This window comes from Physeter macrocephalus, chromosome 14 (assembly GCF_002837175.3).
Source record: "Physeter macrocephalus isolate SW-GA chromosome 14, ASM283717v5, whole genome shotgun sequence".
NCBI lineage: Eukaryota > Metazoa > Chordata > Mammalia > Artiodactyla > Physeteridae > Physeter > Physeter macrocephalus.
Genome location: NC_041227.1, coordinates 69,863,044 through 69,889,768, shown reverse-complemented (window position 1 = coordinate 69,889,768; position 26,725 = coordinate 69,863,044). Strand labels below are relative to the sequence as shown.

At 41.4% G+C, this 26,725-nt stretch overlaps 1 protein-coding gene across 1 annotated transcript in view; it reads left to right on the top strand.

Moving 5' to 3' along the window:
* GALNT17 (polypeptide N-acetylgalactosaminyltransferase 17) overlaps positions 1–26,725 on the top strand; it is a 477,148-nt gene that overhangs the window by 195,114 nt on the left and 255,309 nt on the right. The window contains exon 2 of the mRNA XM_024122980.2: positions 4,900–5,083. Coding sequence (XP_023978748.1) covers positions 4,900–5,083 — 184 coding nt within the window. The remainder of the gene's footprint in view (positions 1–4,899; positions 5,084–26,725) is intronic.

Genomic DNA, 26,725 nt, shown 5'->3' with positions numbered 1-26,725 from the left:
GTATCTTCCCGGACCGGGGCACGAACCTGCGTCCCCTGCGTCGGCAGGCGGACTCTCAACCACTGCGCCACCAGGGAAGCCCCTCTCTCTCTTTTTATCCCCAGTCTTGCTGAGGTTATTTCCTCCCACCCATCCTTTTTTCTTTTAGTTTCTCTCTCTCTCTTTCCTCCCTCCCTCCCTCCCTTCGTTCCTTCCTTTCTTCCTTCCTTCCTCTCTCTCTCCATCCCTCCCTGTTACTCCTTTCTTCCTTGATGTCTTTCTTTTGTTTCATTAGTTTTCGTTCTTTTGTTTATTATTGCTTTCTTTGGGCTTCCTCTTTCTTTTTTTTTTTTGTAATTCCTTGGGTTAGATGCTTACTGTATTAATTATCAGTTCTTCCTTTCCCCCCTTAATATGTGCATTTATATAGTTACTTCCAAGTATTGCATTAGCACGATCCTACAAGTTTTGAGATGTACTGTTTCATGTTCTGTTAGTTTCATGTAACTTCTAATGGCAATATGATTAATTATTTGACCCACATTTGTTTTATAAGTCTTTTAAAACTGCCCAAATTTGTGAATCCTTTGTGGTATTTTTACTGCTGGCTTCTGTTTTTTATTGCTTTATGTTCAAAGATGATCTGTAAGCTAGGTTGAGACTTGTTTGTGGCCTGTCAATTGTTTAAATGTTCCATATCTCTTTTAGAGAATATACGATTATTAGAAGGTCAGGTGCAATGTCCATTAGATCAAACATCTTAATTTTGTTGTTCAGTTCTACCGTATCTTTGCTAAATTTTTGTCCTTATCTGTTCAGTACTGAGAGATGTGTTAATATTTCCCACTATGATTGTGGATTTGTTCATTTCTTCTTGTAATGTGGTCCATTTTTGCTTTATGTAATTTGAAGCTATGTTGTTAGGTGCTTGGTAGTTTGTAATTCCTAAGAGCTTCTGGTGGATTGTTACTTTTATCATTATGTAACGACCTTCTTCATCCCCATAAGGCTGTTTGCCCTGAAGTCTGTTTTTATCTGATGTTTATAGAGTGATTCCAACTTTCTTTTGGTTAGTATTGTCATGGTCTATATTTTCTTTATCCAATTCCACTCTGTTTTTTTGATATTGATTGTATTCATTTTGTGTAGTTACTATAACCAATTACCATAATCTTGATGGCTTAAAATAACAGAAATTTTTTGTCTCACAGTTTGAGGCTAGAATTCTGAAATCAAGATGTTGGCCAAGCCATGCTATCTCTGAAGGGTCTAGGAAGTAACCCTCCCTTTCCTCTTCCTAGCTTCTGGGAGTTGTTAGCAGTCCTGGCCATTGCTTGGCTTGCAGCTGTATCCTTCAATATCTGTTGTCAAATGACCTTCTTCTCTCTGTGTATCTGTGTTTCTATCTCTAAATTTTTCTCATATGAGTACACCAGTTATATTAATTTGATTACATATGCAAAACCCCTATTTCCAAATAAAGTCATACTCATAGGTTCAGAGTAGACAGGGGGCCACTGATCAACTCAGTACCTTCATAATTAGAAATTATGAAACGTTTAAGGCATACAAAAGGTCTCGTATTCTGTGCATGTTTGAGCTCCAAAACGCCAGCCTTTAGTTAATGAGCAATGCATCCTTCACCCCATCCCAGCAGATAGAGTCTCAACTCTGATTATAACTTACCTCTGGGCATCTCCTTTAACTTCTTGCAAGCTCAGCTATGCATTTACAGTATTAAAAAAGTTTTCATTCAGAATTTCTACGTAGTTTATTGGAAAGTTTTCCTGTTGTTTTAGCCTTCCATCTTGCTGGAAATAGAATTGTCTATCATAAGTGGGGTTTTTTTGTTGTTTTTTTTTGTTTTTTTTGTGGTATGCGGGCCTCCCTCTGCTGCGGCCTCTCCCGTTGCGGAGCACAGGCTCCGGACGCGCAGGCTCAGCGGCCATGGCTCACGGGCCCAGCCGCTCCGCGGCATGTGGGATCCTCCCGGACCGGGGCGCGAACCCGGTTCCCCTGCATCGGCAGGCGGACGCGCAACCACTGCGCCACCAGGGAAGCCCCCATAAGTGGGTTTTTAAAAATAGCTTTATTGAGATTTTTTCACATGATATCATTCATCCACTGAAAGTGTACAATTTACTGGTTTTTAGTATATTCACAAAGTTGTGCAAACATCACCACACTCTATTTCCAGAACATTTCCATCGCCCAAAAAGACACTCGATACACATTAGCAGTCACTCCCCATTCCCTCCCCAAATACCCACCACCCTAAGCAGATACAGATCTACTTTCTATCTCTATAGATGTGCCTATTCTGTGCATTTCAGGTGAACAGAACCATACAGTATGTGGTCTTTCCTGTCCAGCTTTATTTACTCGGCATGTTTTCAAGGTTCACTCATGTTGTATATATCACTACAGACAGTCTCTGACTTACAGTGGTTCGATTTATGATTTTTTTTGACTTTATGATGGTACAAAAGTGATAAGCATCCAGTAGAAACCATACTTTGAATTTTGATCTTTTCCTGGGCCAGCAATATGCAGTACAGTACTGTCTTAAGATGCTGGACAGTAGCAGCGAGCCACAGTGCCCAGTCAGTCATGTAACATGAAGGTAAACAACCAACACATTTACAACCATTTTGTACCCACGCAACCATTCTGTTTTACACTTTCAGTACAGTATTCAATAAATTACATGAGATATTCAACACTCTTTATTATAAAACATGCTTTGTGTTAGAATGAGTTTGCCCAACTGTAGGTAAGTGTTCGGAGCACGTTTAAGGGAGGCTAGGCTAAGCTATGATGTTTGGTAGGTTAGATGTTTTAAATGCATTTTCAACTTACAATATTTTCAACTTATGATGGGTTTATCGGGAGGTAACTCTTTTGTAAGTTGAGGAAGATCTGTACTTTTTTAAAAAAGATAGTTTTTTATTGCCAAATAATATCACACTGTGTGGATGTACCACATTTTGTTTTATTCACTTGTCAGTTGATATGTCAGCTAATATGAATAATGCTTCTATGAACATTTGTGTACAAGTTTTCAAGGTGGGCATATCTTTTCATTTCTCTAGGGTAAAAAATGGAACTGCTGGATCATATGGTAAAACTACGCTTAGCATTTTGAAGAACTGCCAAAGTATTTTCCAAAGTAGCTGCACCATTGTGCATTCCCACTAGACATGTCCTATCGGGAGATTTTAAAATCCAACACAGGTGTCTGTACTTGACCTGGGACGAGTCCTTATAGATTTTGGAGCACAGTGAAGATGATGTTATTGGCATGGTTGGTGCACGGTGATGCGGCGTGAGAGATTAAAGACCAGGAAGCAGGTCACCTCCTGTGACCAGGAAGTGTTGGAGTAATCCAGTTCTCAGTTGATGGTTTCTCTGTTGGGCTGGTGGAGGGCAGAATAGATGTCAGGGTTCCCAAAGAACACCATGGACGGTGGAAATGATTCTCAGGTAGAAAAATGATGTTCACTTGAGACCAATCCTGAGATGCTTGCTGAACCTTTCCTTTTTGATTTTATATCACAGAAAATAATTTTTTATTTTCAGAGAAGCAGGAAGGGGAATACAGGTCTTGCCACTATGGGGTGGAGGACCATCCTGTGACTGGAGCAGATTTACTGGCCTTTGACTTGCTTGAGGATGCCTTCCTGGGAGTTTATGGTCCTCCTAGGCTTTGTGGTCTGCCCTCCATGAAAGCCGAGGATGCTTTTTACATCTCTGGTCCATGGTCTTCCTGACTGTGGCAGGAAGTGGGGGGTGTGTGTGTGCACATGCCTGATGGCGAACAGGGTAGCTTGAGCATTTGAAATAGCAAAAGAGAATGAGAGCCCTTAACAGCGAAAGTTTTCAAGCCGAGAAGTAAAACCTTCCATAACTGTAGGATTTAAAAATTACCCATCGGGCTTCCCTGGTGGCGCAGTGGTTGCGCGTCCGCCTGCCGATGCAGGGGAACCGGGTTAGCGCCCCGGTCCGGGAGGATCCCACATGCCGCGGAGCGGCTGGGCCCGTGAGCCGTGGCCTCTGAGCCTGCGCGTCCGGAGCCTGTGCTCCGCAATGGGAGAGGCCACAGCAGAGGGAGGCCCGCATACCACACACACACACAAAAATAAAAAATAAAAAAAAATAAAAATTACCCATCAAGCTGTGTATCGTTTAATGGAACAGTAGGTATAAAGCTACCACCATCCTGGGAATGTGCAGTTGCTCACTGAGGCTTGTTACAGAGGCCTTCTACTCTACTGGGCATGGTTATCACTCTTATGGGTTTTTCTTCTCTGTGATTTATTCTCAAACATTTTGTATTTCCTTTTGCCATTTAAATGAGATTTAAATAAAACCATTAGGTATAGAACGGTGGCAGATGGTTACACACTTTAAACTCATGATAAAATCAATCTGTATATTATTCTCTGTTCAAATGAAGCAAAAACACCTGCAGCCTGGAAGTTCCTTATTACTGCCTTTTCTGTGTTGTACTGGGCATCTCCTGGAATATCTAGCCTTGTGGTAATTGATCATGAAGAAAAGAAATCAGGCAGGGATGACAGCCCCAGTTCTGTCCCATTTTGTGTGTCTTCCTTGGTCCACATGTCCCCTGCTTTTGGCAGTCTCTCCCTTTTATAGACCGCCCCTGCTGTCCACCCCATTTCCCAAAAGGAGGGAGAGGCTCTTCATGGGTGAGCCTTAACCCCACACCTCACAGTTGCTCTGACCTTCCTCTCAGTTGAAATGTGTTCAGGGCATATTCCGATATCAATAAATTGAGAACATAATTTTTTCTGTGACGGGTAATGTTAAAATTTCCACTGAAGCTATATCTGAGCCTGAGTGGCATATCCCGGTATGGTGGTTTTCAAATAATTCTTTTTCTCCCCCTCCTTTTTCTAGGTTTATCTAAATCCCTTGGGCTCATTGAAGGTTATGGTGGGCGGGGCAAAGGGGGCCTTCCTGCTACCCTTTCCCCAGCTGAAGAAGAGAAAGCCAAGGGACCCCATGAGAAGTATGGCTACAATTCCTACCTCAGTGAAAAAATTTCACTGGATCGTTCCATTCCGGATTATCGTCCCACAAAGTAAGTTCTGATTCAGTCATTCAGAGGAGCTTGCTTTATCAGATGGTTGGGCGTAGACCCATGTCTGTGACATTTTCTTGTGTTACTTGTAACTAGTGGAGGGGCTTTTATCTCGTCTCCTCCATAATCAATAAATAGTACTATTGATTATGAAAATAAATAGAGCTAAATAAGAATTTTTAATTTTTATAAAGTAATACAGAAGCATAGAGAAAGGTCCGTGATACAAAAAATTTTTAAGTAAAAATTTAAAAATCAACATGATCTCATTACCTAGAGGTGGTAACTGGTAAAATACTAGTATTTTGTCTTTGAGTCTATTTTCTATACAGATTATGAGCATATGATGTTTCATTTATGCTTTTTTTCATTTATTATTTCATGGGCATTTTCTGATGTTATTAGTTATGATCATTATTTTCATTGTTAGAAATTTAGATTATTTCCAATTTTTCATTATTATAAATAGTACTTTGAGGAATATCTCCCCACTCAAGTCTTTATGTATATTGATTTGATATTTACTTTCTTAATCCACACTTCTAAAGGTGTAATCCTTAGATCACATTGTAGGAGTACTTTTGGAGGCTCTAGATACATATAGTGACATTTTCCTCCAGAAAGTTTATAGAAGTTTCTGCTCCTATTGGAATTTTACTAGATCCTTCCCAAACTGGGTACTAGCATTTAAATAATGCTTTTCCCAGCTGGTAGGTGAAAGAGTACATCCTGTGATTGTTTCAACTTACAAATTTTGTTTGAGATTCTTACCTTTGAAACAGTTGGTTTGCGTCTTGGTTGGTTTATGAGAGGTCTTTGTTCTGTGCTCTCAGATTTAAGAATTATTTGTTTTCTCTTGTGAAAGAGAGACGAGAGATTGGTGGGAAAATCAAGATGCTGGGGGAAAACATCCTATTTTCTAGGCAGTAGTCCTCCTTGGCTTTTCAAACAGATGCTTCATCTTCTGTTAGATTTGTGGTGTCTCTCTTTCTTTCATTTGCAGTGTGCCCTTGCTTAGAATAGATTATTTCTTTTTCAAATGGATTTTGTACAAATCAGTTAAGTATCCTGGTTTCTGAGAAAAATAGATTCAAGATAAGGAAAATTATCTTAAATGGATTTAAAATTGCAGCATTAGCTGAAAAAACTGTTAAATCTCTCTCTCTGCCTAATAAGCATATATTCATTTTGAATCACTAGGAAAACATACATCACCCCTGTTGGAAGCTATTTTGTGTTCCTGGACTTTTGCTCTCAAAAACATCTGGCTGTTTTCATTTCCTGGTGCTCTCTGATTAGCCTTTCTTATTTGGATGTTGGCAAATAAACAGAGCTGTAATTTTTGTAGTCCTGTGAGAATGAAGATGCTTCCAACATGGAGCTTAGTGGAAATGGGTCAGTTGAACAATATCAGTGAGCACATATCAGGTACCAGGTGGTTTTCCCAACACTAGAGGCAGAACATTGGATAAGATACTCCTTGCCTACATACTCTTGTCTAGGGAGGGAGACAGATGTGCAAGCAGATCAGTCCAGCACATTGTGGTCTATGTGGGTATGTCAGGCCAGAGACATACACAGTATGTACAGGGAGGACCTGGGAAGGTTTCCTGCTTGAGATGATGCATAAGCTTAATCTTGAAGGCCCATTAAGGGTTAGAAAATTAAAGAGAGGAGACAGATAAAGACAAGTAGGAAGGGGAATAGCAAGAGCAGAGCTGGGGATGCAAATAAAAACATGGCACGCCCAGGGAGGAATACACAGCTCTGTAGTGCTCTCTAGTGTAGCATGGTGGCTTGAATATACCAGGGGTCCCCAACCCCCGGGCTGTGGACCGGTACTGGTCCGTGGCCTGTTAGGAACCGGGCCGCACAGAGGGAGGTGAGTGGTGGACGAGTGAGTGAAGCTTCATCTGCCTCTCCCCATCGCTCGCGTTACCGCCTGGACCATCCCCTTCCCCCTCAATCCCGCGCCCATGGAAAAATTGTCTTCCAGGAAACCGGTCCCTGGTGCCAAAAAGTTTGGGGACCGCTGGAATATACCACTTAGATTTCGTCCCTCCGGAAACTTTACTAAGATGATAGTAAAGGACTACAGAGGATGACAGCCTATAAGGGACAAAAACAGGTTAGGCTCCCACAGCAGGGAAGAAACACCCACAAAGTTTTGGAAGATGGAAAGAGGATGGATGAATGGTAACTGACATAGCAAACTGGATGAGGCTGAGACCCAACCTTCTACTTATGATGGGAAGTGGTAGGAAGGGCAGAAGAATGTAGCCTAGTCACACCTCAGAACCCCAGAGACTCAGGAATTGGAGGTTCTGGGTACCTCTGATGGCTGGGAGGTAGATTTGAATAGAAGGGTTATAGCTGTGTCCCCAGATCCTTTCTTCAACTTTACAGAGCCAGACACTGCCCTTCCCTACCTGGTGGAACATGGGAGGTTTATTCCCTGGAGAAGATGAACTCTGGGCTTTAGTTCATAAGATGACAGAGGATAGGGCTGTGTACTAAGTGGGGACACCCTTGACCTCATTACCTCTCCAAGCTTTCACACTCCTGTAGTCCAGATTTGGAAGAATCCACTCTAAGGAAGCCATTCAACCTAAGAGAAATGCCAATAGATCTGATAGGTCCCCCGCATCCCCGAAATGTCTGGGTTCTACTCATTAAACATTAGTAAGGCTCATGCATCTACACAGAGCTGTCTTACTCTAAAATAAGAAAGGAGAACCAGGATCCCTAGACATTTCAGGAGACTCTCTATTATAAAGGGCCTTAACAACAAGAAGAAGAACAATAGAAAAGGCATTTGGAGGAAACAGACACACTTTAAAACTATAATTAATGTCTTAGTTCATGGAATGTTTTGTTTTATTCACAAAATAAGTATCAAGTGCTATGTTAAAGTGATAATCAGAGAATGAACAAGAGATCCTGGAAGTTAAGAATAAGATAGAAATAAATAGTTCAATGAAAGGTTAGATAAATAAATTATTGTGGTGATCACTTCAAAATATACACAAATATCGAATCATTATGTTATATACCTGAAACTAATACCAGGTTATATAGCCACCGTGCTGTACAATACATCCTCATGACTTATTTTATAACTGGAGTTTGTACCTGTTGACTCACTTCATCCATCCCCACCCCCTCCTCACCTCTGGCAACTGTGATCTGTTCTGTCAATGAACTTGGGTTTGTTTTTTAAGAGTCTGCGTATAAGTGAGATCTTACAGTATTTGTTTCTCTGACTTCCTTCACTTAGCGTAATGCCCTCAAAGTCTATTCATGTCATTGCAATTGGCAAGATTTCATTCTTTTTATGGCTGACTCATACCTATATGTATCACATTCTCTTTATCCATTCATCCCTTTGTGTACACTTAGTTTGTTTCCATATTGTGCCTATTGTAAATAATGCTGCAGTAAACATGGGGAGGGTGAATATATCTTTGTGAATTAGTGTTTTTGTTGTTTTTTATATAAATACCCAGAAGTGGAATTGCTAGATCATATGGTAGTTCTATTTTTAATTTTTTGAGAAACCTCCACATTGATTTCCATAGTGGCTGCACCAGTTTACATATCTAGCAACAGTGCAAAAGGGCTCCCTTTTCTCCACATCCTCGCCAACACTTGTTTTTTCTAGTCTTTTTGTTAATAGCCATTGTAACAGGTGTGAGGTGATATCTCATTTTTTTTTTTTTTTTTTGGCTGCATTGGGTCTTCGTTGCTGCGCGTGGGCTTTCTCTAGTTGAGGCCAGCGGGGGCTACTCTTCGTTGCAGTGCGCGGGCTTCTCATTGCGGTGGCTTCTCTTTTTGTGGAGTGCACGGGCTCAGTAGTTGCGGCTCACGGGCTCTAGAGCGCAGGCTCACTAGTTGTAGTGCACGGGCTCAGTTGCTCCACGGCATGTGGGATCTCCCCGGAGCAGGGCTCAAACCCGTGTCCCCTGCATGGGCGGGCGGATTCTTAACCACTGAGCCACCAGGGAAGTCCCTCTCATTGTTTTTTATTTACATTTGCCTGATGATTAGTGATGTTGAGCATCTTTTCATGCACCTGTTGCCCATCTGTATATCTTCTTTGGGAAAGTGTCTATTCAGATCCTCTGCCCATTTTAAAATCAGATTGTATGGGGTTTTTTTTGCTGTTCAGTTATATTAATTCTTTATATATTTTAGATATTAATCTCTCATCAGATTTATGATTTGCAAATACTTTCTCGCATTCAGTAGGTCGTCTTTTCATTTTGTTGATGGTTTTCTTTGCTGTGAAGAAACGAATTTAGTCCCCCTTATTTAGTTTTGCTTTTGTTGTCTTTGCAAACAAAAAAAAATTTTTACCATTCTTTCAGAAAGTTTGGAACTGAATTAGTGATGGGCACACACACACACACACACACACACACACACACACAAAGCTTGTGAAAAAAGGAAAGCAATTATTAGCACAGAATAAAACCAAAAGTTCCTCAAGAAAGGAATTGCAATTCCATATATTCTGTGGCTGAGCTGTGAACAGTATAATCATACAAATATTGAATAGGTATTAAACCACAAATTATGGTATAACTCTGTTGGAAGAAAGAAGAGGCAAAATGTGTATGTGAGGTGTGGGTAGTATAAGAAAATTAAACCTTTATGGTCAGAAACAGAAAATCAATTGAAAATATCTAAAATTTAAACATCAGGAATTGCAGCATAATGATTATTATTTAGAAACATTGAGAGTACAGAAATGGTATAAGACTGTATATATTTTGTTTTAATAAAATAAAAGTTTCATTATGCACAAATGTAAATCTACACCAAAAAATTAAGTGCAAGGTAGAAGGGTGAAAGTATAATAGAAGAAAGAGTTGGAGAACTGGGTTGAATGATGTGACCACTTCTGCCTTTTTAGATTTTTCTGGCAGCTATATGGAGGATGAATTTGAAGGTGAAATTAAAGATGAACTTGAGAGCTTGCTCACAGGTCATACATGGTAACCAGAGGTAGCGTTATAAATTCTGGGCTCCACAGCCAAAGGTACCAAATTAACCTTGGTTAGTTGCAAATTCATCCTTGCCGCCAAAGAAGGGCAAGGGCCTTGCCTGTAGGAGCTGCTCCTCTGATATTTGAGCCCAGGGGATAGGAAGGGAGGCAGCTGTCTGGGGCCAGACCACTTTCTTTCCTCCCCGTGCAGCCCAAGCCCAGGAGGAATTATCCATCCACGGGCAAGATCTTGCTTGTGACACTGCCCAAAAGCTCTCTTGAGCTTAGAGAACTGAAATTGGCTAATTTCATTGCAATTTTATACAGAACCTCAAGTTGCTTTAATTCTTATTGGTTTATTATTACACTACTCTTGACAGAGTTGTTTCTCTTATAAATATGAATGAATTTGGGGGTAATAGTGGGATTAACCATTTGTTGGTCACATTTCATGCAAATGGATTCCAAAATGTTTTCTGTTTTATTTTAATTCTGTGATTTTTTTTCTTCCCCTGGACAGATATTTTAAATTTGTATGAACCCCCAACTGTCAATCTTTCCATCTTCATTTCTTCACTGCTTTAAAGCAGAGAAAGAGTACTTATAAATATTCTATTCTGTTTTGTGTTCCTTTTCCATGACTCTATGTTTCACTCCTCCATCCATCCAGAGCTTATTTTGGAATATGGTACAAGATATGTATCTTTTGTTTCAAATGTCTGTCCTTTTTTTTCAAAGCAGCTTTTTCAAAATGATTTTGGAAATAACGCTTCTCTTTCTCTTATTTGGAGCTGTTAAATGGAATACATTTTGTACTTTTTATACATAAATGGGCTTATTTTCCAGACTCTGTGCTACTTCTTTGGTCTGTTTTTTGTTTTTTTGCTTTTCATTTTCTTCTCTTTCCTTCTTTTTTTTTTTTTTAAATCATGGAAAATGATTTTTGACTGAAGTTCCCAGTCTGCCAGACACTGTGCTAAAGACATGGTGAGAAACAAGGCACATCTTGGCCCCCTAAGAAATCAAAGCAAGTGGGGGAGGCAGGTGGGGCTTTGCAATCCTTTGACTTGTTTTCACAGGACCTTAGAAACTAAGATAAGGGGATGTACACTTCTGGGAGAGTCAGAGGGCAGCGCAGAGGTGACCTTGATCTTAATGGTAAAGACAGAACATTGGAGAGAGTGAACAGCATGTGCAAGAGGACTGGGAAAGTTCTTGGATTTCAGGGCTGGGGGAACAGCACAGAAACTTTGGGTTGAGTCATAGGGTCTCCAGAGTGAATCTTGGAAGAAGAGGTTGGAGGGAAAGGGGGAGGCAGGTTGTAAAGCACCTTACGTGCCACCGCTGTGTTAGGTGGGGATGTTCGTCGTTGTCATTGGATGCCAATGAAGGACTTGAGTCAAGATTGCATTTTTGTGGTAATTTCTTAAAAAAAATAATGTTTAACCGTGACAAGAATGTGGAGAAAGGTTAGAGGCATTGGAGGCTGGGAGCAGGATGGCTAAATAAAATCTCTTCTTTTCCCACTCAACACCTGTTGAGCGCCAACCATTTGCTAGGCATTGCTTGACAAAAGAGAAAGACTTGATAATACAGTGAGTGTCTTATAATTATCCTATTCCTTTCACGGAAGTGATTTCTCTGTAAAAAACCAAGGACTGAGCAGGGATGGAGTGGAAGGGCTCGATTCAAGAAAAACTAAGAATCAGTGAGATGAGTCAGTTAATTGGATGTGGGGCAATTGGGTGCAATCAGAAGTTTCTAGCTTGGGAGACAGAGTGGAAGTGATTTCATTAACTGGGAGAGAATCCTGCAGAGAGGTTCATGTTTTGCAGGGAGGTGGGGTAGCAATGCTGCTTGTCCAGGGTTGCCCATAGTTCTGGCTTTCTTGAGGGAACCATGAGATTAATCTGTCTGGCTTTATTCATTATTTGACTATGTGTGTGCCAGCGAGGAGGTGATGTTTGCAGACACCAGAAGCCAGACAAGGCTTTATTAACCGCCACTCCTTTCCCTTGCCAAGATATCCCATTCTATATCACGTTGTGGCATATTAATTATCTGCCTGCCCACTTATCTCATAATAAGGGGGAGGGGCCACCTAGCAGCACAGAAATCTGTCTGAGCTTGTTAAAGCCACAGCTGAGATCCCTGCATACATTTTGTGGCTTGCTTTCTCCCCCGAGACCATGTAGGTAATTTATGGGCAGTTTCTACTGCTGTTATCTTCAGTTTCTCCTTTGGCCTCCTGCTTATAAATCCAGATGTCAGCTTTCTTTGGAATTCATTTTGCTTCACTCACAAAGACTCCTCTTTTCCTTATTGCCACCAATTCTAAGTTGCTGTAGTCCAACAATGTCTGCTTTGGACACATATGGTGTGAGATGTCTGTGGACCATCTTCACGTCACATCTAGCGGACGATTATATATTTGGGTCGGGAGGTCAGGAATGATGTCTGGCCCGACTGCAGAGATTTGCAATCATCCAAGTCCAGTGGGTATTTTGAGTCTGTGTGTATGTGAGTTACGGTGTTATCATTTAGTGTAATGCATCTACTCATTGGTCAAGACCCAACTCAAGTTTTCCATCCCCTGTGAAAAGGACACATTTGATAATTATAGCTGTGACTGGCCTTTTTTTTTTTTTTCCTGAGTCATTCTTTTGATGATGGGTATCCTGCGTCTTACAGGCTGGTCTTCAACTAGAGTGAAAGCACCTTAAAGAAGGTCAGGAATCCTATGTTAAACTTTCTCTTTTACAGATGTGGGCACAGAGGGTAGCCATCCAACAAATCCTTGTTGGTTGAAATAATAAGTAGTTGCCTGATTAGCAATGTCTTTGAACCGCTAACCACAATAATTATTCCCTTTATTGACTGCCTTTTATGTTTTTGTCACTGTGCTGCATGTTTTATTGATCTCTTTTAAATTTAACCACTCTCCGAAGTAGCTGTGACCATCTTTGTTTTATAGATGAGGGAAGGGGCATTTGAAGGGGTGAACCAACCTGCCTGAGGTCACACAGTCGGGCAGCGAGGGAATCCAGATTCGAACCCAGCTGCGTGGGTGTCTTTGAGCCCTGTGCACATACCCGCACACATAGTTGCCTCTGCCTACCCGTCTATATCTGTGGGATGGAACTTTCTACTCCATGCTGGTATCATTAGAAGGCAAAAACATTTTGAGTCTTGGAGACGGGACAGTGCCTTTGGGGAAGTGAGTGTAAGTGCACGCCTGTGTGTTTGTGTACATGCGTATGCAAGTGTTTTTGTGTGTGCATGTATGTTTGTGTACTTGTGTGTGTTTACTTCCTACGTTTTCTTCTCTTGTTCCCTTTTACCCCTTCCAACTCTACCAAAATTCCACTACCAAAGGGGCAGTATCCTGAATTTGATTAACCCTTGCCTATTAAGACCTCCTAGTATATAGTGTAATATAGTTGAAATCCTCTTTAAAAGATACCGTATTTTGGGGGGTGGGTGAAACTCAGTAAAAATAAATACTGTAATTTTCTTAGGTTCAGGAAATGTCTTACCATAAAAGTTGATTTCACCTAGAGGCATAACCAGGGAGAACTTCTTTGCTTAGGGCTGGTCCTCACCTGGCTCGGGGGTGGGAGAGTGACGGGAGATCCACATGGGGTCGGGGGTGGGGCGCCCTCTCTTTCAATATGTGAGGGTGATAATTCCTGAAGTATCTGTAAGTGAATGTTCATCCCACTTTCAGGGGTTCCCTAGGTATGAAAAGCATGTCTGGGTCACTTAAAAGCCTTAATAAGAGAATTTTTCACGGAGGTCGAGTGCACAGACTTGGAAATATGGCTGAGTTATAATCCCAGCTTTGCCTCTTACAAGCCCTGCAACCTTGGGCAAGTTATTTAACCGTTCTGTGCCTCAGTTTCCTCATATGTGAAACGGTGATATCAACTTCATAGAATCGTTGTGCAGGGTAAATCGATTATTCCATGTGACCCGCAGAGACTAATATACCAGGCATGACTCTGAGACCTTCTCATGAATTAATGATATCTGATCAATAAATGTTAGCTGTGATTATTTTTTACAAGCTCCTTTACCGTAGATACCCCTAATCCTTAAAATACCGCGCAAGATTTAATGACAGAATCTGCAGGAAAGTATCTACCCAAATGAAATATGGGTACAGCTGTGTGCCTCACTCCCATATGGAAAACTCAAGTCTAAGGTAATGGGCATTCCCTTGTCCCCAGGTCAGCACAGAATCCCAGGGGACCGGCCTGAGACGGACACCAGGCTGTGGTGAGCACCTGGGAAGGAACGCTCACTTCCTAAGGCTCTTCCGGGACAGATCAGGAGGCTTACCTTTGGGATTCACCACAGCTTCCATGTTGAGGAAGTCCAGCCGGGTGTTCTGAGGGCACAGGAGGCTTTGTAAAGGCTGGTGGATGGGACAGCCGCCCCCTGCTTCTCCTCTGCCGTATCCACAGTCGTCAGACCAAAAACACAGCACGGTGTAATGTGTGTTCTTACTTTTTCACAAATTGAAATGATTATTTTTCCCGCATATTAAAATCATCTTTTTGATGAAAAGGGCTGAATAGTTTAAAAACCATATTTTAAAGTGTTTCTCCAAGGGAGGTCTTCGGAACTTGTTTAAAAATGTAGGTTGCTGGGCCATATGGAGTGTTCCTGGTCTGAAGTCCTGGCTGCTTTCTAGGAATTAATTCCCCCTGCTGAGAACCTCTAAGGTAGTAAGGAGAGTTTTGCAAGAGTGGGCATTGTTCAGCTGTGGCCTTGGCTGTAGAAAGCCTTTGTACTCAGTGGAGTTTTGATTTCGGAGACTTTCTGTGAAGCTGCTCCAGTGTGGAGGGTGACTGGGCCTCAGAAGCCAACCTTTGGTGAGGGGCAGGGGTGGGGAGTAGGGGGTGCAGCCGAGAGAGGGCAGAGGAAGGGCTGCCTCATCCTCCAGGTTGTTCTGGGGTCTGGGCATCAAATGACTCCATTTTCATCATTTCCTGCCCGTTACGAAAAGATGGAAATCTTAGAATAAATATGGTGATTCAGACAGGGGTCTGGAACGTTCCTGGGGTACAAGTGTCAGAAGTTGCAAGAGTGACACGTGGAAGCTTGTATAGGGCCTGCAACCCTACTTGCTTAAAGACCCCTGGTCTCTCCACACAGGTGGTTCTTGGGAAAGCCTGACATAGGTTCTCAGCCTTCACTGGGCATTGACATCACCTGGGAAGCTTTTAACTTTGGGAGCCCAGACTTCACCCCAGAGTGTATGCATGGATGCAGAACCCATGGGTACGGAGGGCCTACTGTAATTAAATCAGAATCCCTGGGAGTGGGGCTCAAGCATCAGTATTAATTTCTCGTTAATAGGAACTCCAGATAACCCCAGTGTCTCAAAACATTGAGAACCCGTGGGCCTTCATGTTTTAGGAAGTGTGGTCTTTGCATTTGAAGCACCAAGGCTGCTGGTTAAAAATGTCAAGTCTTGGCCCAGCCGCAGAGCTAGTAGACTGGTAAATCTACACTATTTCACAAGATCCCTGAGTGATTCTTATGTTTAAATTTGGAGCACCCTAGGCCCCTACCATTTTCTGAGATTCTCTGGAGGCAGATGGAAGAGAAAATGAGGGGCAGAACAGGGCAGGGGTTCCCATGCTTGAGAAGTTCCTGTTCCTTGTTGATTTACCTTGTGTCCGTTCCATCTCTCTGGCTTGTTCCTTTCCATCCCATATCTTTGAGTGCATCTGTTTATTTAGTGAATGAAAATGAATAGAAATCAGCCTCATCTTGAATGATTTTCCTTTTAGAAATTCATCATACCCCATAAAATGGTTGAAACTCTTGGCAGCGTTTCAAACGTAGAGATACAGAGTAGAAAGATAAATACGAAGCGGAGATACTATTTGTGCTACGAGGGGCGTCATTAATATGATGGGGGTCAAAGACTTAGCTAATTTTTAAGAAAGGATTCCCACATCTCCCGGAGGTAGTGCCAGCCTGGCTGTCCCCAAGTTTATGAATTGTCAAAGTTAATTTAATCTCTTATTGGGCCCTGAAAAGATTAGCATCTAAATGCATTAAAGTGAGGCTGCAGAAGAGATTCCCCTTTATTTCTGTTCTAGAGAGCTTTCTGGACAAGCTTCAATTTCTTGCATAGGGAACTTGGAATCAGTGGGTAGAAACCAATGTGAACCTTGTCCTGTCTACGTAAATGTATCTGCTCTGTGGTCTGTTTACAACCCACAGGGTCATTGAATTCCAGATTCACTTTCCCCAGATGTAGATGTGACTATGGGAAATGGAATTCTTTTTTTTTTTTTTTTTTTTTTTTTTTGTGGTACGCGGGCCTCGCACTGTTGTGGCCTCTCCCGTTGCGAAGCACAGGCTCCGGACGCGCAGGCTCAGCGGCCATGGCTCACGGGCCCAGCCGCTCCGCGGCATGTGGGATCTTCCCGGACCGGGGCACGAACCCACGTCCCCTGCATCGGCAGGCGGACTCTCAACCACTGCGCCACCAGGGAAGCCCGGGAAATGGAATTCTTGATGTATAACCTTGAATCAAACCAATGTTGGAATTTACAGCAGCGGTGGTTCTTGCTTCTATAACCCTTTGATTACTTTATGTGAGGTTTGTTGGCACTGGAGAGAACTGTAGGATAACAGCTCACCTCGTGTCATTCTCAGAAATTCCCGTGATGGCTGTTATTGGGGACTCCAGACTGAATCTGCAATGTGTACGTTTCTAGAGGATTTTCCTGTCTGCCCAGTTACTGTGTCTCTCACTCTATCAGTGCACTTTGAGATAAAACACACACACACACACACACACACACACACACACACACACACACACACACACACACACCCCTGCAAGAAAGCCCAAGCTAGCCTACGAGGGTCCCTCTTAGGCAACCTGCCTAATTCCACTCTGGTGGGTCCAGTGGATACTTATTTGAAATACTTTCCTGAAAACATTTGTTTCTCAGCCCTGAATATAATCAATAGAACAAACGTCTCTGCAATCACAACACCTTTTTTATGTGTGGAGTTCATTGTTTTTGCTCTGTGAGTCAAGTAAACATCCCCCAAACTGGCAGCAGGGGAGTGCCACAACGCTTTGTAACAAGGTGAGATTTACAGTGCCATAGGAGCTGGAGAGGTAAATAAGGCTTCTGGAGGACTGGGCAAAATGGGCTAAATTCAGGTATTAATGGGAGTGTTATATGGGTATTGCAAACGGAGACAGGCTCACCAGTATTACAGATGGAATGTCCTAAGAGTTAATTTAGAAGAAATTCTTATCAGCCAACAGAACTTTGAGGATGGATGCAGCGAAAAGGAGACTGTGGCATATGGAGAGAACATATTTGTTCTTGCAAAATCAGTAGAAAATGTTTAATGTTATCATAACCTCATTTGCATAAAAATAGTCATAAGCAGCAAACCAGATGAAAGCAAAGGAAGACGTGATGGAACCAATGCTGTTTGTGTTTCATTTCATTATGAATAACATAAATAATTCAATTGAATAAATAAGTACAAAATTGTTTCGAGTAGATGTACTGCAAATTATTATCCCTGGACAATTCCTTTAATGGTACATGTTGTGATGATGAAGTAATGAGATATGCCTCCGTGGGCAGCACTTGCTGTATACTTGACCCCTGATAACACTATTGAGCTCTCCATAACTCTCCAGTGTTATATGGCTACAAATGAAATTTGTAGGAGCACAGTCCTATTTCATAACATAACCTTGAAGAAGTTAAATCAGCCATGGCTTATCGTCATGGTGGATGCAGTTCCACTTTGCACATGGGAATGCTTAGGCAATTTCTGGTAATTGGCAGTTTGATGAGTCTGGGACTATGCTATGCTAGATACGTAATTCTTACTATTTGCAACCCTGGTGGCAGAATTGGAGCCACTGCTTTTGTCTTGCAAAGTCTGATTAGGAGAATTCTTGTGTAAGTACACATTGTGGCATGGAGAAAATGGATGGCATTTATTAGTTAGTTGATTTCAACCCACATTTTCAAGGGCTATGAACGTAGCCTTGGGCAGGTGCTGTAGGAGTTCTAACAGATGTGTATGATGCAGTTCCTGTATGCATTTGAATTTATTCATTAACTCAACAAATACTCATTGAATAGCTCCCATCTAACAGGTACTACGTTGGATGCTGAGACGGTAATGGGAGATGTAATAAACTGGGAAAAAGCAAACACGAGATCATTACAGATTGTGATAAGTGCGTTGAAGTAAATAAACAGGGTGCTAATCTGTGGAGTAGCTGGAAACGAGGGTGTACTTTAAAGAAGGTCCACTGAGGAAGTAGAGGAGATGAGGATGAATCCAGTGATGCAAACATCTGGCAGAAAAACGCTCCTGACGGAAGGAACGGTCCTCAGAAAGGTCCTGAGTTTGGAAGGGGTTTGGCTTTATTTGGGAACTGATAAGGTAGACTGGCAAATGATTTAAGGAGGATGGAGAGGTAGGTAGGAACCGGATTGTGCAGGGTCATGAACAATGATAAAGAATTTGGGATTTATTCCAGTGGGATTAAAAGTGGCATATTGGGTTGAAATTCTGTCTGGAATCTTAGAAGGTGACCTAACGTGGAGATAGGGTCTTTGCAAATGAACTTAGTTAAAATGAGGTCGTACTAGATTAGGGTGCGCCCTAAATCCAAGATGACTGGTGTCCTCAGAGGAGAGGAGAGACACAGAGATGCAGACAGACACAGAGGGAAGGAGGCTGTGGGAAGACACAAGCAGAGACTGGAGTCATGCACCTAGAAGAGAGGGAACACCAAGGATTGTCAACAATGTCCAGAAGCTAGGAAAAGGCAAGGATGGATTCTTCCCTAGAGCCTTCAGAGCCTGGCCCTACCAAATACCATGATTTCAGACTTCTGGCCTCCAAAACTGTGAGAGAATAAATTTCTCCTGTTTGAAGCCATCCAATTTGTGATACTTTGTTATGACAGCCCTAGGAAACTCATGTTGATAGTAATGGAAGCCACTGGAGATTTGATACGGGGAAGTGTCATGATCTGGTTTATATTTTTAAAGGGTCATTCTTTTTGCTGTTGGAGGATGGGCTGCAGAGAGCAAGAGTAAATCAAGGAGACCAGTTGGGAGGATAGTTCAGGTAGGAGGTAATAGTGATTCCAATTAGGGTGAGCATAGTGAGATGGAGAAAGAAACACAGAGATTTTTGTTGGAGGTAAACAAGGAATACCTCCAGGTTTTCAGATAGAAATGTGTACGTGGAAGTGGTGCCATTTACTGGGCTGAGGGAAACAAACAGATTTGGGGGAGATATTTAAGAAATCTACACTGAACATGTTAAGGTTGACTTGACTTTTGGTCATTCACTTGGAGATATCAAAGAGGTGACTGATTGATGAGTCTGGAACTCAGGAGAGAGGTGGGAGTTGGAGGTACACCTTTGGGGCATCAGCATAGAGACGGCCATCAAGGCTGAGATCATTACGGAGAGCTAGGGCACAGCATTGAGTGCTATGTCACTCCAGAATTTAGATGTCACTCCTGAAAGAGGAGAGGAATTCAGCAAAAGATGTGGAGAAGGAACAGCTAATGAAGAAGTAAGAAATCCGGGAGAACGCAGTGACATAGAAGAGAGTGCTTCTAGAAGGAAGGAGGGGTCCCTAGCAGTGACTGGTACTGAGATGCCAGAAGTGGTCAGTGGATTTGGCAACAGGAAGTTCATTGATCATCTTGACGAAGGTATTTAACCCTGATTGGGGTTGGTTAAGGAAGGAACGTGAGGGAGGAAATGGAGAGAGCAAATTAACTAGGCTTGACAGATTTTATCGTGAAGGGGAGAAGAGTCGTCTGGCTGCAGCTGAGGGCTTTGGGAATCAGAGGAGGTTGTTATTATGATCATTATTGTTTATTTTTAAATTTTTGTTTCTGTATAACTTCAGACTTACAAAATGTTGCAAGAATAGTACAAAAAAAATTCTACATACCCTTTACCCTGATTCCACAAAAATGTCAACATTTTACAATATTTGTATCTTTCTATATGCACGTATTTTTTCTCTGAACCATTTGAGAGTAAGTTGCACACATGATGTGCCTTTCCCTCTAAATAGTGTGTGTATCCTAAGAACAAGGGCATTTTCTTACATAACCACAGTACGCTATGATAATATTGTCATATCTACTGTCTGTAGACCTTCTTCGGATTTCACCAACTGTCTCAATAAGTCCTTTATAGAAGAAGAAAGTCCTAGATCAGGTATTACATTCATTTGTCATGATTTTTTGTTTCGAAATGGTCCTTCAGTATTTATTTGTCTTTCATGACAGGGACAGTTTTGAAGACTGCAGTCCAGTTATTTTGAAAAATGTCTCTCGATTTGGATTTTTCTGTTTTTTTTGGAATTAGATTCAGGCTGTGCTGTGGTGCAGGAATGCTACAAAAGTGATGTGTTTATCTCAGTGCATCTTATGAGGACGCACATGGGATCTATTTGTCTCATTCCTGGGGGTGTTAATGTTGATGATTTGGTTAAAGGTGGTGTCTGCCTGGTAGTCGATTACATTTCCTGATTCCTGTAGAACAATGTTGAATTAGGAGAACAAGTTGGCACCCATGCCTTGTTCCTGACCGTAATAGACCTTAATAGAAGTGCCTCTACTGTTTCCCCATTAAAATGCTGGCTTTATAACTATGGTATAGTTCTTTACCATGTTAAGAATATCCATCAATTCCTTTTTTTTTTTTTTTTTTTTAGTTTTATTAGGAGGAGTTGAATTTTTGAAGGTTTTAAAAAGTACTTTCAGTATCTATACAAATAATCATAGATTATTTTCTCCCCATATCGATTAATATTGTGTATTAGACTATTGGGTTTCCTAATATTGAACCAACTTTTCATTCCTGGAAAAAATTCCACTATGTCATGATGCATTTTTTTTTCTTAATGTAATATTCACTAATATTTTACTTAGAAATTTTGCATCAATATTTATAATTCTTTCTCTCTCTTTTTGTACTGTCCTTAAGAGGTTTAGATATTCAAAAATTACAAAAAGAATTAGGAGTTTTCTTTCCTTTTCAGTGCTCTGGAACTATCTATGGAGCATTAGGACTATCTGCTCTTTGAAAGTTGGGTAGAATTCACCTGTGAAACCATCTGGTCCTGATGGTTTTTAAGCAGTAATTTCTTGATAGTTTTCTCTATTTCTCCTGGGAGTAGGTCTGTTAAAGTTTTGTCTCTAATGGAGTCAACCTTGGCAAACTGCCTTTCCCTAGGAAAGTCTCCATTTCATCTAGGCTTTCAAATTTGTTTATAGACATCTGCAAATTAGTCTCTCTTTTAAAAAATTCTTGTTTAAATGGTTATTTCTCTCTTTTTTTCTTATTTTATATCTTTGTTCTTTCTTCCTTTTTTCCCCGATTAAATTAGCTAAAGGTTTTCTTATTTTGATGATTACTTTTTAAAAACCAGAATTTTGATTTATTGATTACATTTTGTATTTTTCTATTCTCTTAACTCATTGACTTCTGCTTTTATATTTTTTATTTCCTTCCTTGTATTTCCTTTCGGTTTACTTTGTTGTTCTTTTCCTAGCTTTCTGAGCTGATAATGAAATTCAAGTATTTTTATTGCTACAATTTACCCTGGTCTCAAGATTTGTTTAGTAGTTTTTAAAAATTTCCAGGTGGTTGGCTTTTTAAAAATTTATTAAGAATTTAAAATTCTATTGCATTCTGATCGGACAACATTGTTGTCCGAATGTGGGAATGTAAATTGATACAGCCACTGTGGAGAACAGTATGGAGGTTCCTTAAAAAACTACAAATAGAACTACCATACGACCCCGCAATCCCACTACTGGGCATATACCCTGAGAAAACCATAATTCAAAAAGAGTCATGTACCAAAATGTTCATTGCAGCTCTATTTACAATAGGCAGGACATGGAAGCAACCTAAGTGTCCATCAACAGATGAATGGATAAAGAAGATGTGGCACATATATACAATGGAATATTACTCAGCCATAAAAAGAAATGAAACTGAGTTATTTGTAATGAGGTGGATAGACCTGGAGTGTATCCTGGAGTGTTTTCTTTTCTCCACGCCCTCTCCAGCATTTATTGTTTCTAGAGTTTTTGATGATGCCCAATCTGACCGGTGTGAGATGATATCTCATTGTAGTTTTGATTTGCATTTCTCTAATGATTAATGATGGGACTGTTTCTTATAACTCTTTCCCTGAGGTTGCAAAGAAGGCATATTGTCTATTTTCTGAGAGTAAAGTTTGACGCATATCCATAAGTTCTAGCTTATTGATTATGTTATTTAGCCTATATTTTTACTCATTGTCTCTTTGAATTGCTTGTACTTAGAGTGTTAATATCTACTATTTTTGTGGGTTCTGCCCTATGTCTTCTTGCATCTACCTTATTGATTCATAAAGATAGTTGCTATATTTTTTGGTGCATAAATATGAAAACCTGTTATTTCTTCACTGTCAATTATAGCTTTTAGCATTAAAAAATGGCCTTCTTTGTCATATTTAATTTGTTGGACAACAACAATGTTGTCGGACAACATTGCCTACATCAGTGGAGCAACTGCATCAAAATCCCTTGAGGCTCTTGTTGAACTACAGATTCCTGGGCTCTACCCTGTATTGATTAAATTAGAATCTCTGGAATTGGGGCTCAGGACTTTGTATTTCAAGTGAGACCTCAGATGGTTCTTATAGTCTTTAAAGTTTGGGAGTCACTGATACAGATGGTAAAAAATATAAAGTCAGGGCTTCCCTGGTGGCGCAGTGGTTGAGAATCTGCCTGCCAATTCAGGGGACACGGGTTCGAGCCCTGGTCCGGGAAGATCCCACATGCCGCGGAGCAACTAGGCCTGTGAGCCAGAACTGCTGAGCCTACGCGTCTGGAGCCTGTGCTCCTCAACAAGAGAGGCCGCGACAGTGAGAGGCCCGCGCACCGCGATGAAGAGTGGCCCCCACTCGCCGCAACTTAGAGAAAGCCCTCGCACAGAAACGAAGACCCAACACAGCCAAAAATAAATAAATAAATTAATTAATTAATTAAAATATAAAGTCCGATATAGAAAAGGCTACTGTTGGCCACGACACTGCAGACAGGAATTTGAGGGACTTTGGGTAACTCACACAATATTTATGGGCCCCATTGTGTCCTTCATTTATATATTCATTCAACAAGAACTTATTGCCACCAATAACTTCTGTCAGGATCATTTGTTTCTTTATGTGAATTATAGCCATCAGAAAGTTAAAAAAAAAATCTCTCCATATACGTATTTTACACCTTTTTATTAAGAGAGAGAACAAATGGCAATCTATTTAATATCTGAGAGTTAGTAAAAAACAAAGCATTTTCAGTGTCTGTCATTATAAACAGATCAGGCCAGTCTCGCATGTCCTGTCTGCCGGCTGTATTTAGAGTTATAAATGATGCTTCACAACCATGTTCCCGGGAACTTGGAAAATGACTTTTCCATCACAGACTAGCTCTTCCTTCTGGGTTCCTGCTTCAGTGATTCATCTGAAGTGGAAATCACGTTTCTTCTTTTTACTCATGAGCCGTGATGGTGGAGATCACATCTCATCTGAATTGGTCATCTTAATATCTGGATGATCAGATGAAATAAGTTTTAAACAAATGAGTTTGAGTCCTTATAAAATAGTAAATATGTCAAATTGTGTTCAGTAGATTTCCTTTAGTACTGTGTGTGTTTTCATTGTATTTGGTTGAGCCATATGAAATTACTGGTTTTGACTAGAAATGACAGTTATATATGGTGCAACCTAACACTTCAGTTCTTTGCAACTTGGCCTGTGTATGGTTTAGCCAAGTGGCTTCCCATTAATCAGAATAGTCAGGTAACCACACTGTGCCTTCTTCTTCGTCATGGGTAAATTATTTACTTAGTGACAACTTGTCAGATTTTTTAAAAAGTTCTTCTTATGCACCAAGGGCTAAATGAATTATTTCACACTTGACTGGAAGACCTCAAATGGTTTCAGTGATATAAATGGAAATCAACCCAGGATTGGATTATCATTCAAAAAAAATGGAGTCTTGCATTTTCACTGTGATTTGGGAGTCAGCAAGCTTTATCACTGTGCCTTTCATGGTAAGTTTCAGCATTTAAAACCCACTAACAACATTTCCATGACCTAGAATGGCCTTGAAGGTCCCTTCCCCTTTTCATATTCTTCTCTGTTCCTTCTCACTTTAATTCTGGGGAAGAATTCAGTTTAAAAAATAGCGATTACCTGTTTACTGTGGGGTAGACACAGAGTTGAGGAATGAAGAAATGAACAAGACATGCTACGTACGTTAATCTAGTAGGAGAAGTGGGCGTGTGTGGTTGTAATACCTGCAAGGAGTTTTTAATCTAGTAGGAGAAGTGGGCGTGTGTGGTTGTAATACTTGGCAACATGAAATAGCCGTGACTTTGAGTTTCCATTTGAGCCTTTACTTCTGTGGGGTAGATTGAATGTCTCCTGCTGCAGGTTGCAAATCCTTGTGACTGCAGCACAATATATGTTAGAAATAGATAGCATGGCATCTTGACTGCAAATGAACTCAGAGAGAGAATGGGCAGAGAGGAACAGCAAAGGTTGTGCACAATTTGGCCATTCGTTTGTGAGATTGAACTGGGTCCTAGTGCTGTGAATGTCTGGAAGAGGCAGAGCCTCTTTGCCCGTATGAGATGTTGTCTCTGTGACTAAAACACTTCTGGTGAGCGTGTCTGTGTGCAAACTCGCATTCTGCCCGTGAGCATGTGTGTTCATGCTTAACTGATTCAACGACTGCATTTCCCCAACATATTACACCAGATGATCTTAACAGCAATTAGAATGTTTGCTGCCCGCTGTGTGCAAATCTCCCCAGTATAAGTAATTCTGAAGATTTAAAGCCGGTGATTTGCAGAACGCTTGGTTTGTTTGCTTCCTGCAAATATCAAGATTAACAAAGAAATTCATTGATCCCTTTTTGCCTCCTTGAAGCTGGTGCATCGGCCTCAGGGAGTACATCACGCGTGGCTCTGTGATTTGGATAAAGACTTGCTGTTGCTTTCCTTCACGGCCAAGATGCTGATTTCGTGGCATTTCTCTTGGCAAAGGTGTCCCAAGAAAACAAATCAGTTTATGTATATTTTTAGAGGAAATACTCCACTCAACCCTTCCCTGGTAACAACCTTCTCAGTGGCTTGTGAAGGAAGCATGGCCGATTTGTAGCTGTTGAAAGGTCAACTCAGGTCCCTACTCAAAGACCGTGCCCTGCTTGTGTGATGTTGGCTAGTCCCAGCCCCCTGGACACACTTTCCTCTAGCTGTGAACACTGGCCCTTAAACAAGATGCTGCTTCCATTTCTAAAGTGTTAATTTACTCAAGAACCAATATTTTTGGAGTATGGATGATGTGCCTTGGATTTCACCAGGCACTGGGAAATACAGTGGTGATTGTGAGGCAGAGTCCTTGCCCTCAGAGCAGAGAAATCTTTTCCAAACACGTTATGTCCTGGTCGCTCTTTTTGTTTTTTTACATTTCTATTTGGTTTTGTTTTTTATTTATTTTTAATTAATTTTTATTGGACTGTAGTTGCTTTACAGTGTTGTGTTAGTTTCTGCTGTACAGCAAAGTGAGTCAGCTATGTGTGTACCCATATCCCCTCCTTTTTGGATTTCCTGCCCATTTAGGTCACCACAGAGCACTGTGTAGAGTTCCCTGTGCTATACAAGAGATTCTCATTAGTTACCTATTTTATACATAGTCTCAATAGTGTATATATGTCCATCCCAATCTCCTAATTTATCCCACCTCCCCATCCCCCATTAGTAACCGTACGTTTGTTCTCTACACCTGTGTCTCTATTTCTGCTTTGCAAATAAGTTCATCTGTACCATTTTTCGAGATTCCACATATAAGCAATATTATATATTTGTCTTTCTCTTTCGGACTTACTTCACTCTGTATGACAGTCTCTGGGTCCATCCACGTTTCTGCAAATGGCACAATTTCATTCCTTTTTATGGCTGAGTAATTGTCCTGGTCACTCTTTAGAGACGGGTGGCCCATGTCGGCTGCCACATTAGACGCTTCTTGGGACAGCCCTGCCTCCTCATTCCCTTCGATCCAGACCTTCCGGTGCTCAGCCTTGTCTTCCCAGCTTGGCATTCTCTTGCCTCCGCTCTCTGACTTCAAACCAGCTCCTTTTGCCCCTTCTCCCAGGTCCTTCCCCTTCCTCACCCCCAACCCGGCGCAGTTAAGTAACTTTGCTCATGGCTGGAAAGACCTGGGATTCAAAGTCAGGTCTGCTCTGAATCTTTACAACTCAGAGTGTGACCTGTGTACCCCCGGACCCCTCATCAGCTGGGAGCTCGTTAGAAATGCGAAATCTCGGGCCTCGCTCCAAACCTACCGAGTCGGAACCCACTTTTTTTTTTTTTTTGGCGGTACGCGGGCCTCTCACTGTTGTGGCCTCTCCCGTCGCGGAGCGCAGGCTCCGGACGCGCAGGCTCAGCGGCCATGGCTCACGGGGCCCAGCCGCTCCGCGGCATGTGGGATCCTCCCGGACCGGGGCGCGAACCCGTGTCCCCTGCATCGGCAGGCGGACTCCCAACCA